Raw genomic sequence first — 14,629 nt, 5'->3', positions numbered from 1 at the left:
CATTATCCAGGAAGTTCAAGCTATGGAAGCAGCCCGAGTGGTCTGCAGAGGCTGGGGAGGCATATATACACAGAGTAATAAGGTTCTGTCTGAGAGGGGAGGTTGGGCTGGGACGGCAGCAGAGACCACAGAGGTGTGGTCCTCGGAGTCCTCAAAAGCATCAGCACCCCCCCGAGAATGTGCTAGATGCACAGTCTCTTGCCCTACCTGGTGACTCAAGCCTGTGATCCTGGCTACTGCAGAGGCTGAGATTATAATCTGCCAGGGATAGAGTGAGTTCAAGATCACCCTAAGCAACATAAAGAGGCCTTGTCTCAAAATAAGAAAAAGAAGGCTTGGCTCAGTGGGATGCTTGCGCGGCGTGTGCAAGGCCCTAAGTCCAATCCCCAGTACTGCAAAACAAATGACCCAAACAGACTGTCAGCCCAAGTTCAGACCATGAATCAGAAAGCGTTGAGGAGGGGCCCAGCTGGCCATAGCCCAAGGAACTCTCCAGGGGATTCGTGTGCACAGCAAACTTGGAGTTCCCACCCTCGCACGAGGATTCACCTGGGCCTCAAAACTTTCCTGTGCCTAGGAATCACTAGAGTGCTTTTGCAGGAAAACAAAACAAAACAATCAAAACAGCTTTTGACTTTTCACTCCAGAAATCAATTCCATAGGCTGGAGATATGGCTTAAGAACCTGTATTTCAAAATAAGCCCCAAGTGGTGCCCGTGTGGGTGGTTCAAGCATCACTCTGACAGTTCTGATGTAGAGGGTCTGGGGTGATACCATTCGCGTGCTAGATACTTAGATACTGGGTGGCAGCAAAGCTGTAGCTGTAGGAAAGAGACTACAGGCAGCAAAGAGCTTAGGATCGACTGGGTGCACTGGCCTAGGGGAAGTTCCTGCACTACAGGCTTTCTAATGCCAGTTTTTATTGAATGGGATTGAGCTGAAAGGGCAGCTATATGAACAGTGTCAGCAAATGAAGGGCTGGGTCAAATGTGAAGAGATGTTCATTTTATTTATTTATATTTATTTGGCTTTTCGAGACAGGGTTTCTCTGTCCTGGACTCACTTTGTAGACCAGGCTAGCCTCGAACTCACAGAGCTCCACTTGCGTCTGCCTCCCGAGTGCTGGGATTACAGGCATGTGCCACCATGTCCCACTGGGTGTTCCTTTAATGAGAAGGTTCGGGAGAACCGGCTCGCTATGTCCTTGCTGGTGTATCTCCCACAATGAAATCTGGGTTTGTAGATGGATCACTAGCTAGCTACAAAGGTGGTTTTGCCCATGAGGCCAGCGAAGCTTGAGATCCCTCATCTTGGTGACACACTTTGAGGAGATGGCTGAGCTGAGACCACCTCCTTTTTTCAGAGAGCACTAAGGAGCAACCAGCCTGGCTAGCAAATCTGGCCAATAGACTCCCACCTAGACTTGCTGATTGGTTGGATAGCACCTAAGTGCTATGCTCCTAATGGCCACCAGGGGTCTCTTAGGCACTGGCAAGCCTTTGCCAAGTCGACTTAAATCTTTGCCCCGCCCTCCTTTCCCCAGTCCTGGAACTGCCTCAGCACTGTCCAGTCTGGAGGTGACCCGTGAGCCAGGAATCTAAGCTCTGTAGAGGGAAAGGAGCCCCCTCTTCCAAGAGTTGTGCCTATGATCTCAGCGTCAGCTGGGGGCCACGCCCCCAGCTTCAAGTGCCATTCTGATTTCTCTCTCCTCCACAACCTTGAGACAGCCAGCCGGAGAAAGTGGGCCCTCCTCATGGCCCCCACCTCTCTTCCTCACTGGCAGTGCTGGGGAACACAAGTCATAGCTTGGGAATGTGGCCCTGGGTGGAGTGAGAGGGACAGAGGAGGGAGGACTTGTGGCCACAGCTCAACACCTCTGTCTCTACTGCTCTTTTCAAGCCCCTTCCCCACTCACTGGGTGCAAATGAATGCTGGTGAGGCCCGACCATCGGCGGGAAGTGGGCCTCACTCTCCTAGTTATGGATCCTGGTGGGCTGATGGGTGAAGGACAAGTGACCACAAGGATCCAGTAGAGCTCATGGTTGAGCTGAACACGGGCCTGAGTCCTGAAGTACCTGCTCTCCCAGACTTGCCTAGTGCAGGACCTGGGAGGCGGCAGCCATGTGCTAAATTTTCTTAGGTTGGGGTGGGGGAGGGTGGGAGCACACAAATCTAGAAAGGAAGGCCAAAGTCCTGACAGTTCTTTGGTTCTCTGAGAAAGCTGGGTTGTGGCCTGTTCTAGGGTTTAAGGCTAGCGAGTCATGCATTCCCAGGTCAAGAGTCTTGTTGGTTTGGGCAAAGCAAGGGGTAACACAGTGCCATTTACTTTTAGCACTTCTTATTGGTCAACACTTACGGCCTAGGCAAGGCTATTGAATGCCACAGTGCAGTGCCACCCTACCCGTACCTCCTTCTGAGGCCTGGGGTCCCCACACTGGGAGTCTAGGCCCCTACTTGTGGGCTCAGCTCTTGTCAGTGTCCCAAGCTGTAATGAGAGGAAAGGCAGACGCTGGCTGCTTGGAGTGAGCAGAGGCTAATTTCAGCAGGGCTGGGCTCTGCCCCTCCCCCTGCTCCTCTTCAGCCGCTCCAAGGGCTGCTTGCTCCCTGTGGTCTCAGCAGGCACCACCTTCCCAGCCAGTGCCTGTCTGCTGCCCAGCCTCTCACTGGCCACCCCCACCTCTTCCTTCCCCCTCCTGGGCTCACTTCCCCCTCCCCCCCTCCACCAGGGCAGGCTCAGTGCGGGGCCTCAGCTGGGTCAGCGAGTGAGTGGGGCTGGGCAGGCTATACGCCTGCTCCCTGGGGAGCTAAGGCCAGTGGGCAGTGGGCAGGGAGCAGGTGGGCCCGGTGCCAGGGCAGAGGCTTAAGGAAGGTGCAGGCCGGGGGTTCCGTGTGCCAAGTCTCAGGGTGAGTTGGGGTGCAGTACTGCTGGGGGCTTGGGGTTGGGGAACCAGGAGGAGGGGCCAGGGGGCTGTGGCAGATTCATGTCTGTATTTGGCAGTCGGATAGGCGCCAGCTCAGCGAGGCTGGGCCCCTGGCCAGTTGTAGGGGAGAGCGTCAGGGCCCTGGGGACACCCCTCCCCCAAGGCAGACACAGGTGTCCCCCTCCTCTTTTCCTATGGGTGACTCTAACTCTGCTTTCTCATCTCCTGAGAACTTGGGGTTCACGCTGTAGTGATGGGGCCAACAGGTGCCCCCGGGGAAGCTGAGAAGGGAGGGGGAAGGGCTGCCTGGACACTGCCGCCTCATTGGCCCTGGACGGAGGTCAGGATGAGGCTTGTCTGGGGGGTGTGCTCATCTGCGCCAGGCCCAGCTCACCTAAGAGACCAGTGTCTTGGTCCTGCTGTTGTGGGGTCCCAAAAATATCGACCATCTCCTTTAGAGCTTCGTACTAGTAGCATAAATTAACTGCTTGAGTAGAGTTCAGGTTTGTCCCCAAGGCCAAATCATGGCCCTTCCGCTGGACAGATCTTTTGCTCCAGGCTTTTCTCTGTAGGATATCATCAGGGTCAGAGTTGGCAGGCCTTGACAGAGGAGGAATCAGACTCAGGAAGAGGAAGTACCTGGGCACCGTCACACAGCCAGTGAGCTTCACCGGGAGTAAAATCAGGGCTGGGCCTACAGGAGCTGCCTCACCTCTCTCCATCCCTTTCCCCTGATATCCTCTCTCTCTCCTCCAGGTGGGTCCACGTCGCCTTTCAGCAGCCCTATCACCTCCGATGAGGAGTACCTGAGCCCCCCAGAGGAGTTCCCAGAGCCTGAGGAGACCTGGCCTCGAACCCCTACCATGAGGCTCAGTCCCAGCCAGGATCGCGATTCCTCTGACTCTTCCTCCAAGGCACCCCCAACCTTCAAGGTCAGCCCCCTGAGGCTGGTATCCAGCCTTCTGTGGACAACATTCCTTTGTGTACCCCTTATTCTTGAGGCCCACTCTTTAAGCATTACGCTTAACGGAACCTGGCCCCATTGACCCTTGTCACCCAGCCGACAGCCACAGACTGGTGTGGAAGAGACCTATGTCCCAGGCCTCCCAGCTCTCAGCAGCCCACGCTATGCTCTGTCAACTCTGATGCTTTGGGATTCTCCTTCAGGTCTCGCTCATGGACCAATCGGTAAGAGAAGGTCAAGATGTCATTATGAGCATCCGAGTGCAGGGGGAGCCCAAGCCTGTGGTCTCCTGGTAAGTAGCAACCACCTAAACCAAGACCTATACCACCCACCAGTGACCCCACCCCACCCCAGGGGGCAGAGCTTTAGAGGGCTTCCTTTGGTACCCCAACACCCCTCCCCTGCCTGCCTAGGGCTCCCTCTGTTGGGGAGCTGTTGGAGCGATGGCTGTTCACCCACTTTGAATGAATGGCCAGAACTCCTCCTGCCCTATGGAAGGCTGATTGTCTCTGCGCTGTCAGCTGATGCAGGATGACTTTTGAAACCAAGCCTTTCTGTATCCAGCCTGTGGCCGACCCAGGCCTCACAGTTTGTTTCTGAGCTGCCCAAGTCTGAGTTAAACGTGGTTCTCAGCTGCCATGCCTTGTGCATCCCAGGCTACCCGAACATTACTCAGCATGTCATCATCTCTGCCCCCACACTGTTTAGGGTTCTGTTTTTTTTTAATTGATTGTGTAGTCTCACAGTATCATTATTATTATTATTATTATTATTATTATTATTATTATTATTATTATCTTATTTTATTATTATTAGTTTTTGAGACAGTGTTTCTCTGTCTACCCCTGGCTGTCCCGGACTCACTTTGTAGACCAGGTTAGCTCCGAACTCAGAGATCCTCCTGCCTCTGCCTCCTGAGTGCTAGGATTAAAGGCGTGCACCACCATACCCGGCTCATTATTATTTTTTTAATAGTATAAGTTCTTCATACCCTTTTGGGGAGTGGGAATATATGTTTCTGTTACAAATAAGTGGGAATAAGATATGGGGACATTTGGGAACTATTTAGAGGTAAACTGGGTTCTGAGATGGGAGAGATCCAAGCGCATCTGAAAGTTTTTGGAGAGGATAGGAAGGTGGAGTCAGAATAAACCTGGCTTTTGATCCCAAGGGTGCATGGATCAGCCATATGAATTTGGGGAGCCAGTGGAGGGAGGTGTGGCTCCACAGCCTCCCTCCTGGTGCTGTGATTGCAGGGAAGGGATTCAGGTCCTGGCTTTGTCTCTTTGACAGGCTAAGAAATCGTCAGCCGGTGCGCCCAGACCAGCGGCGTTTTGCCGAGGAGGCAGAAGGCGGGCTCTGCCGTTTGCGGATCCTGGCTGCTGAGAGGGGTGACGCTGGGTTCTACACCTGCAAGGCAGTCAACGAGTATGGGGCTCGGCAGTGTGAGGCCCGCCTGGAGGTCCGAGGTGAGAGGCTACAGACTCATGAAACCGCTGCCTATCCTTGTCTTTACCTTACTGACAACTCGCATACAGCCTCAGTTATAGGAGGTCACACAGGTCCCCTGGTCCAGCTTCTTATATTGTAGTTGGCTAAATGGAAGCCCAGAGAAAGGAGTTGACTTGCGCAAGGTCACACAACAAAAAAATCGTCCATACTCACCTGGCTCCCCGGTCGGCCTTTCCCACTTTTCCATCATAATAACTGCTGGCGGTAGCTGGAAACCCTGCATCCTGCCACCTTCATCACTGACACCCTGCTCTTGTGCCCTTCCTCCTGCCCTCCCTACACATCTGATTGCTGTGCAGAAACTATTGTGGTTGGGGTAGCAGTGGGGAGTGGCTGGTGGCTGGACCCGTTCGAAGGGACCCTTAGGGTATATCCGTCATGGAACACTGGGGGGCTATCAGGGGAGCCAGGCTTACAGAGCCCTGAAGTACGGAAAGGACTGGGTCTTCAGAATCGGGGACGTAAGACAGGGCTGTCAGGAAGTGAGGAGAATAGAATCTACCTAGGATGCCCTTGGGAGGCTCCTGGGTCACCCCCTCCAGAGGCTGGCCGTCTGTTTGTCCTTCCCTTCCATGTGATGTCACAGGATTAGGAACATCTCAGCCCCTTATACTGCATGGCCCTTCCCTGCCCCTCCCTGGCCACTGTTCCTTCAAGCCTGGCAAAGGTCAGCTCTAGGGACTTCCTGAGACACTCCTAAGCTCCTGCTGGAGCCCACGCCTAAGGTCCTGGCCTGCCTCAGCCTCCCTGGTTCCTCTTGTCATTGCAGTTGTCACCTCTTTGAGCTCCAAACTCTTCAATCCCATTTCCTGGCATCTTCCTTCTCTGGGGTTGAGCCTGCCTCGCTTCTCTGTTAACCTGAGTCTTGGTGCTTCTTTCTCTTTGGGATGCCTTGCAGCATTCTGCAGACTTTGGGGGGTGCTTCTAATGGCTATGGACACTTCTCCCCTTGGTGCTCAGGGTCTCTGCCTGAGGAACCCCTAGGGACCAGGCTAGCCACTGGCCCTTTCACCCTACTGCTGATCTATGGGGAGCTGAAAGTGGCAGTTTTAGAGACAGCTTCATATCCAGAGGGGCCCTAGCCAGGTCTGTGCGCCTGTGGTGTGTGAGTATGCGCGTGTGCACGTGTGTGTGTGCGTGTGTGCCGCACTAACCTGCCGCTTGCTGACTGAGGTTTTTGTCTGTACACAGGCGAGTGAGCTCAGGGGGCCACCTGCGCTGCCCCTCGCTACCCTCCGAGCTGCGCCCCTGTCTCAGGCACCTCTCGGACCTCGCTGTGTTTCACTGCCTCCTGCCCACAGACCCAGCCGGCTCGCCGGCCCGGACTTATCCCAGCCTTCCCTTCCTAGCCCATCCAGCACCCTGGGGTAGCCCACGGGCCCCGGTGGATCCTCCCTCCCCAAGTGGATATGTGGCTGTGCAGGCCAGGAAGCCCACAGGAGGACTGAGTGCTGGGAAGGGACAACCATGAGGGGTGCCAAGCTCCCCCAATCTCCCCATAGGGAGCATCAAGCGAGTGCATGTGCTATGCTGCTACAGGCCACTGTCTGTCTATCTGTTTGTCTGTCTGTGTGTCTGTGAAAGTCAGGGAAGAGTGCCTCTGAGCTGAGGAGGGGTAAGACAGAATTAGATGACAGAACATGGCATCCATGACATAGAGGGATCCAGAGAGGCAGGGACAGCTGAGAGGAGGTTCACCAGGAAGGGGCAGGGCACTGACCATTTCAGAAATGGGTTTTAAATGGCACAACACTTTCTATTGCACAAGAGACCAAAAACTAGAGGCCTGGGCCTAAGCCCTTGCTGCTGGCAAGCTTAGGACCCAGTGGGGCACCCTGCTTCACAGGCACATCCGACATGCTCTGTCTGGGAACGAGAGAGGTAGCCAGGTTGAGCATAGGAGTAGGGTTGCAGTGGGGGTGGAGGTTTGGAAACACTATTTCGTAGCTCAAATAAAGTCCAGTTTGTACCCAGCTAGTGTGCTGTGTTTTCTTTGCCGCCGCCGCCATTGTTGCCACCATCCTTTTGGGTCCCCTCTCTTGATTTCCCTTTCACCTCTCATCACTTCTCCCTCCCAGGGGGCCAACATGGGTTCCCATCTCAGAGGCAGGTCTAGGGGCTCCTTGCTGTCTTGCCTGGGGCGGATGGGCTTTCATAGTCTCCAGAGGAACCAAAAATGCATCTCTCTCTCTCTGTATCTGTCTGTCTCTCTGTGTGTGCGTGTGTGTGTCTTCCTTGCCCTGTGTGTCTCTGCTCTGTCTGTGCCCCCTCCCCCCCGTGACTGCCTTCCCCTCAGCACACCCTGAAAGCCGGTCCCTGGCCGTGCTGGCCCCCCTGCAGGACGTGGACGTGGGGGCCGGGGAGATGGCGCTGTTTGAGTGCCTGGTGGCAGGTCCAGCTGACGTGGAGGTAGACTGGCTGTGCCGTGGCCGCCTGCTGCAGCCTGCGCTGCTCAAATGCAAGATGCATTTTGATGGCCACAAATGCAAATTGCTGCTCACCTCGGTGCATGAGGACGACAGTGGTGTCTACACCTGCAAGCTGAGCACAGCCAAAGGTAACTACTAACTCAGGTACTAGGGCTGCTGTGGTGCCCAGAGCTGGGGAGGGGACTGAAGGAGTTGGGTATAGAATAGATGCCCAGGAAATGGAACTCTAACTGCTAGAGCCAGGAGATAGTATGGACTTCTGCCCACCCCACCCCCCCAAAACAGTGAGCACTTTGAACAGTGGTTCTTAACCTTTCTAATGCTGTGGCTCTTTAATACAGTTTCTCAGGTCATGATGACTCACAAACATAAAATTATTTCATTGCTACTTCATAACTGTAAATTTTCTACTGTTATGAATTGTAATGTAAATACCCTAATATGTAGGCTACCTGATCTATGACCGTCACGACCCACAAATTGACCCACCTGGTCAAATTTCCACTGAAATTTAGAAACCCAGCCTGACTTGGACATCTCTAGTCTTGCCCTGCAAGTTGACAAGCATATGTCTTTGGACAAGTCACTTCCCCTGTCTGGGCTTTATCATCTGTGATGATGGGGCTGTGAGAGGGGCTGGTGCTAATACCTACCAGGCAGGGGATTGGTAGGGTTAGTGAGATCCCTTCAGAGAACAAAGCTCCGTGAAAGTCATAGGCTTGTGACCTGTGGGTGCCAGCTCTTGTTACTGTCAATAGCATCTCTGCGCTGGTCCTTTTCTCAGTGAAGAGGATAGTTGAAGGCACCTGTCTCTCAGGTAGAGGCAATGGATTTGGGACCAAGAGCCGTCTGCTCTGGGTGTATGACAGACGGGACAGTGTGGGTATGAACCAGACACAGAGAAAAGTCAGGGCCGAGGGCTTATTTTTCAAGAACCCAGCACTTGGGAGGCAGAGGCAGGAAGATCTCTGTGAGTTCGAGGCTAGCCTGGTCTACAAAGTGAGTCCAGGACAGCCAGGGCTAAACAGAGAAACCCTATCTCAAACAAACAAACAAAGATCCTCAGAACCAAGCTATGTTTCATCGCAAATGGACAGAGCAAGGTTAAGAGGTCCTGTGCTCCTACAGTGCCCCCAGCCTACCTTGGCAGGCTGCTGCTCATCCCTGTTGACTTCCTGCCTCCTAGGAAGGCCTGGTCTATGAATCTTGGCCCTCATGCTGAGCCTTTGGAGGTCTCAGCTCAATGTCTTAAGGTGGCAATGGACCTGTGAGATCGGGTGTCTGGTCCTCCACAGCCCTTCTTTGACCCACTGCTGCCCACTTTCTCCCAGATGAACTGACCTGCAGTGCTCGGCTGACGGTCCGGCCATCGCTGGCCCCTCTGTTCACCCGGTTGCTGGAAGATGTAGAGGTGCTAGAAGGCCGTGCTGCCCGCTTGGATTGCAAGATCAGCGGTACCCCCCCTCCCTCTGTGACCTGGACTCATTTCGGTACGGTTCCCCCACCCTGAATATGCTGAGAAAACATTGAGGGCCAAGATAGGGTGTGCCTAAAGGATAGGTCGACGCCCCTGCTGTAGTAGATTTGCGTCTATGTCCCCCACCAGGCCACCCCGTGAATGAGAGTGAGAACGTGCGGCTGCAACAGGACGGGGGTCTACACTCACTACACATTGCCCACGTGGGCAGCGAGGACGAAGGAATCTATGAAGTCAGTGCCACCAACACTCACGGCCAGGCCCACTGCTCTGCCCAGCTGTATGTGGAGGAGCCTCGGACAACCGCCTCCGGCCCCAGGTACCACCTAGGTGCTGCCTGCAGTGCCTCTGAGGTACCCTTAACCCTGAGCCAGGAGGGCATAACTGTGCACATCTGGGCAGCTGTGTGGTTCTTACAGCTCGAAGCTGGAGAAAATGCCGTCCATCCCCGAGGAGCCCGAGCATGGAGATCTAGAGAGGTTGTCCATCCCTGACTTCCTGCGGCCTCTGCAAGATCTAGAAGTGGGACTAGCGAAGGAAGCCATGCTGGAGTGCCAAGTGACCGGCCTGCCCTACCCCACCATCAGCTGGTTCCACAATGGCCACCGCATTCAAAGCAGTGATGACCGGCGCATGACACAGTGTATGTGATGGGGAAGAGACCTAGCAACCTCTTGGCTTTTTGGATCCTCCCCAAGGACCCCTTGGGGTCTTCTCTTCATAGTCTGGTTAGAGATGGGAGGGCCTGGGGAACAGAGCCTTTAGGGGCTCTGAAGTCAGTCTGTCCCTTCTTGAGTCCACGCAATGCCATCTGCTGACTGACCCCTGAGTGGCTCAGTTAGCACTTACTGGGCAGGCAGTACAGCCTGCTGCTGACCAGCATGGGGACTGCAAGTAGGTTACACAATCCACAGTGCCTTTCCTCCCTCATTTGCAAGTGAGCTATGATGAGAATGAAGTCAGTTCAATATACAGATACAGATACAAACACGCATCTGTGATACACACACACTTACACACACACACACACACACACACACACACACACACACATACACACATACACACACACACTTTCCTCATAAGCAGAGCCAGGTAGGTAGCAAGCAATTAGCAAATAATAAATCTTTTTTTTAAAATTTATTTATTTATTATTATGTATACAGTGTTCTGCCTGCATTTATACCTGCAGGTCAAAAGAGGGCATCAGATCATATTATAGATGGTTGTGAGTCACCATGTGGTTGCTGGGAATTGAACTCAGGCCCTCTAGAGGAGCAGTCAGTGTCCTTAACCTCTGAGCCATCTCTCCAGCCCCAAATAATAAATCTTAATACAGTTTTTTTTTAAAAGATTTGTTTACTTATTATGTATACAATATCTTGCCTGCATGTGGGCCTGCATGCCAGAAGGGGGCACCAGATCTCATTATAGATGGTTGTGAGCCATCATGTGGTGGCTGGGAATTGAACTCAGGACCTTTGGAAGGGCAGCCAGATGTTCTTAACCTCTGAGCCATCTCTCCAGCCTCAAACCTTAATACAGTTTTTGATGCCACTACTTGTGCTGCTGATGAAGCATTGCTGCTCATAAGCCTGAGGAAATCACCATGGAAAGGCTGGCGAGTGCAGGGTCTTGCTGACAGGAAGCTGATCCAGGGTTGCTGACAAACAGGAAATAGGAAAGGGAGTCGGGACTTGGGCTGGAGTTCTCTTGTCTGGTTATTTTCCCACGGTGACACTTACATTCCACTGTTGAAGCAACATGGATCTCATGTGAGTTCCTCCTGCTAATAGCCCCTTAATAGGTGCTTTCTATATGGTGCATCCCAAGTCCTGAAGATGTGACAGGGCCAATCTTATCTTGGCATAGTCCTGTGAGGCAGGTAATCTTCTTCTTCTTCTTGCTTCTCCTCCTCCTCCTCCTCCTCCTCCTCCTCCTCCTCCTCCTCCTCCTCCTTCTCCTTTTTGGTTTTTCGAGACAGGGTTTCTCTGTGTATCCTTGGCTGTCCTGGACTTACTCTGTAGACCAGGCTGGCCTCGAACTCACAGCGATCCATCTGCTTCTGCCTCCGCCTCCCACCCGAGTGCTGGATTAAAGGCATGCACCACCACGCCTGGCTGAGGCAGGTACTCTTATGCCCGCTTACAGATGGGGAAACTGAGGCTTAGAGAGGTACAGACACTTTCTCAAAGGTAGGCAAGGACCTCCTGACCCAAGCTCATCTCCTAAGGCCTGCTCTTGACTGGGGATGTAGCTCAGTTGGTAAAGTGCTTGCCTCCCATCCTGAAGCTCTGGGTGTGATCTCTCTCTCTCTCTCTCTCTCTCTCTCTCTCTCTCTCTCTCTCTCTCTCTCTCTCAGTCTCTCTCTCTCTCTCTTATTTATTTTTTTCGAGACAGGGTCTCTCTGTGTAGCCTTAGTTGTCCTCGAACTCACAGAGATCCGCCTGCCTCTGCCTCCCAAATGCTGGGATTAAAGGCACGCACCACCACACCTGGCTTCTGGGTGTGATCTCTACTACCCCATGAACTGGGCATGGCAGCATGCCCCTGTGATGCCAGCATCTGGGAGGTAGAAAAAAGATGATCTGAAGTTCAAGGTCATTCTCAGCTGCATCGTGATTTCTAGGCTACTCCAGAGTACATGAAACCCTCTCAAAGGAAAGGAGGAGAGGGGAAGGGAGGGGGAGGAGAAGAAAGGAAAGAAAAGGGAGCTCGGGGGAGAGAGGAAAGAAGAAAGAAAAGAGAAGTAGCGACTGTGTTTAGTCACTCACATTCCATTCTCCCAACCCCACCCTCATCTTATCGCTAGCAGCTCTGGAGCTGTCACAGCCTACTCACACACTTTCCTGTGTCCCCATTTACTTTGAGGCCCTGGATGGCTGTTGTCTCAGGATCTGAGTTGCTGTCGCTGCTGTGCCTGTATCTGAGGTCACTGGCAGCCTCTGGTTTCTCTTCTCTTCCCTTATAAATAGCGTGGGCAGAGATAAATAAATGGATGGCCATTTGAGGTGAGATAGCTGCTAAAGGAAGGCAGGAGTGTTTGGGGACATCCTTGGTGTGAAGGAGAACAGCACAGGCCAGCCCTGCCTCATGGCCTGCCAGAGACAGCATCCTTATCATTGATGGTGCACAAAGGAAGGAATGAGCTTTGGAGTGAAATGGAACTTAAGTTCAAACCATTGCTTTAACATTTATTAGCTGTGTAACCTTGGACAAGTCAATTAATGTCTCCGACCTCATTGGTAAATGGAGGTAATTTCGTAGAGTTGTTGAGAGGATTAGGGCTGAGAAACCCATGTCAAGTACCTTGCATAGGACGAACACAGAGCAGGCAACTCTAAATATGTATATGTGTGTGTGTGTGTTAGGGCATCTATAATATGACATATTTGTCACATTTGTCACTTACTGCATGAAAAGCATTGAGATCTAGGTGAAACGAGTAAGCTGGACAGGAGCTGTCATTCATAGAAGTGAAAAGGAGAAATCTCCAAAGTCATTGGGACTTGGTACCCAGCAATGAGCCTCAAGAGGATTGGGGACCCAGGGAGAGTATCAGGGTACTGAGAAGAGGGGGTGGAGCCAAGGCAGGATGGGCTTCCCCAGCATGCACCTGAACTAAGTCTTAAAGGAAAAAGGAAGCTCCAGGTAAGAGCTGAGAATATCCCAGCACTTGGGAGGCAGAGGCAGGTGGATCGCTGTGAGTTCGAGGCCAGCCTGCTCTACAAAGTGAGACCAGGACAACCAAGGCTACACAGAGAAAACTCTGTCTCAAATAACAAAAACAACCACCACAACAACAAAAAAGCTGAGGATGTTTGGAAAGGGAGGAGTTTGGTGAGCCAAGACTCCGAGGTGGAACTCCCGTGGCCTGTTGGAGACCGATGGACTGAGGGTCGGGAAGGAGCAGCAGGTGGTGGGGAGGGCACTGGGGTCTGTGGGTTTGGCTGATCTCTGCTGGGCTTTCCTCAGGATCCGCTAGAGAGGAGAACAAACAGTGGCCACTGGGAGGAGAAGAGACTGAGAGAGGGACCTACTGACAAAATTTTGTCAGAACACTGACTTGAAAGTTGTAACCCTTTGGGGGTACAGGAACGAGGCGAGGCTGTCACAAGGTTGGGAACATACAGAGACAAGCCCTGTGTGAGAAGAAGATGCCAAGTAGCTAGGCTTGAAATGTCAAAGGACCAATGTGGCTACAGGAAGCGCGTGCCTCTTGGTGGCTGTCCTGTCCTTTTCCCCTTTGCTCTCTCCCTGCAGTAGGTAATGTATATGTGGCCAGGCTTGAACTGGCTGGACCCAGCCCACAAAGTGTCCTCCTGATCAACTATGTCTATATCACCCCCCTCACACAGACAGGGACATACATCGCCTGGTGTTCCCAGCTGTGGGGCCTCAGCATGCCGGTGTCTACAAGAGTGTCATCGCCAACAAGCTGGGCAAAGCTGCCTGCTACGCCCACCTCTATGTCACAGGTGAGGCAAGCGTCCTCTCTAGCAGCTGTGTCCACTATGGTCCCTGGCACCAACCAAGGGCTAGGCTGGGAGTGGGGGCTCTTCACCAGCTCCCTCTCCACTCCTGAGGGAACAGCTTTCATTGCCCCTGTGACCGTTGCTGAACCTCAGCCCCAGCTTCCTGCCTAAGGGTTGGTGATCTTGTAGAGCTAGGAAGCTTTGAAGCACCCCAACACTTCCCACCTGTGGCTTTCAGATGTGGTCCCAGGCCCTCCAGATGGTGCTCCACAAGTAGTGGCTGTGACAGGGAGGATGGTTACACTATCCTGGAACCCACCCAGAAGTCTGGACATGGCTATTGGTAGGTGAAGGTCATACAGGTCAGAGGGTGGGGGCGGGGGCATGAACCATTCAGGCTCAGGCCAGGACACTAAAAGGTGAAGATTTTTGAGCTTATGATGGGGGACAGGAGTGGGTTGTGTGCTAGAAGTAGGATCAGCAACTGTCTTTGCTGTTTCTTTTCTAGATCCAGATTCCCTGACGTACACTGTACAGCACCAAGTGTTGGGCTCAGACCAGTGGACGGCACTGGTTACGGGCCTGCGGGAGCCCGAGTGGGCAGCCACAGGGCTGAAGAAGGGACTGCAGCACGTCTTCCGGGTCCTCAGCACCAGCGGCAAGAGCAGCAGCAAGCCGTCCGCTCCGTCGGAGCCTGTGCAACTGGTAGAGCACGGTGAGGCCAAGGCCGTGTGGATGGGGGGGGGGGTCAGCGGTGGAGGCCCCAAGGCTGCTCTAGACTTGGTAACTGCAGCGTGGACAGTGTTGCTTGGCAGGAGCCATCAGTGGTAGCAGTGGTCTGGGTACAAGGC

At 53.3% G+C, this 14,629-nt stretch overlaps 1 protein-coding gene across 12 annotated transcripts in view; it reads left to right on the top strand.

The window, feature by feature from the left end:
* The window catches only part of SPEG (striated muscle enriched protein kinase), a 57,721-nt gene that overhangs the window by 22,406 nt on the left and 20,686 nt on the right, over positions 1 to 14,629 (top strand). For 10 of the 12 annotated variants that reach the window (XM_084778438.1, XM_084778439.1, XM_084778437.1 and 7 more), the window contains 10 exons: positions 3,678 to 3,853; positions 4,089 to 4,177; positions 5,179 to 5,354; positions 7,694 to 7,954; positions 9,158 to 9,316; positions 9,433 to 9,622; positions 9,723 to 9,946; positions 13,662 to 13,781; positions 14,017 to 14,121; positions 14,287 to 14,493. In XM_084778438.1, coding sequence (XP_084634564.1) covers positions 3,678 to 3,853; positions 4,089 to 4,177; positions 5,179 to 5,354; positions 7,694 to 7,954; positions 9,158 to 9,316; positions 9,433 to 9,622; positions 9,723 to 9,946; positions 13,662 to 13,781; positions 14,017 to 14,121; positions 14,287 to 14,493 — 1,707 coding nt within the window. Of the gene's footprint in view, positions 1 to 2,699; positions 2,905 to 3,677; positions 3,854 to 4,088; positions 4,178 to 5,178; positions 5,355 to 6,588; positions 7,372 to 7,693; positions 7,955 to 9,157; positions 9,317 to 9,432; positions 9,623 to 9,722; positions 9,947 to 13,661; positions 13,782 to 14,016; positions 14,122 to 14,286; positions 14,494 to 14,629 lie in introns of those variants that run through there. The other 2 variants (XM_084778434.1, XM_084778435.1) reach the window with 2 other exon arrangements.

This window comes from Acomys minous, assembly GCF_964271855.1.
Source record: "Acomys minous genome assembly, chromosome: 4".
NCBI lineage: Eukaryota > Metazoa > Chordata > Mammalia > Rodentia > Muridae > Acomys > Acomys minous.
This window is presented reverse-complemented; position numbering and strand designations above follow the sequence as displayed.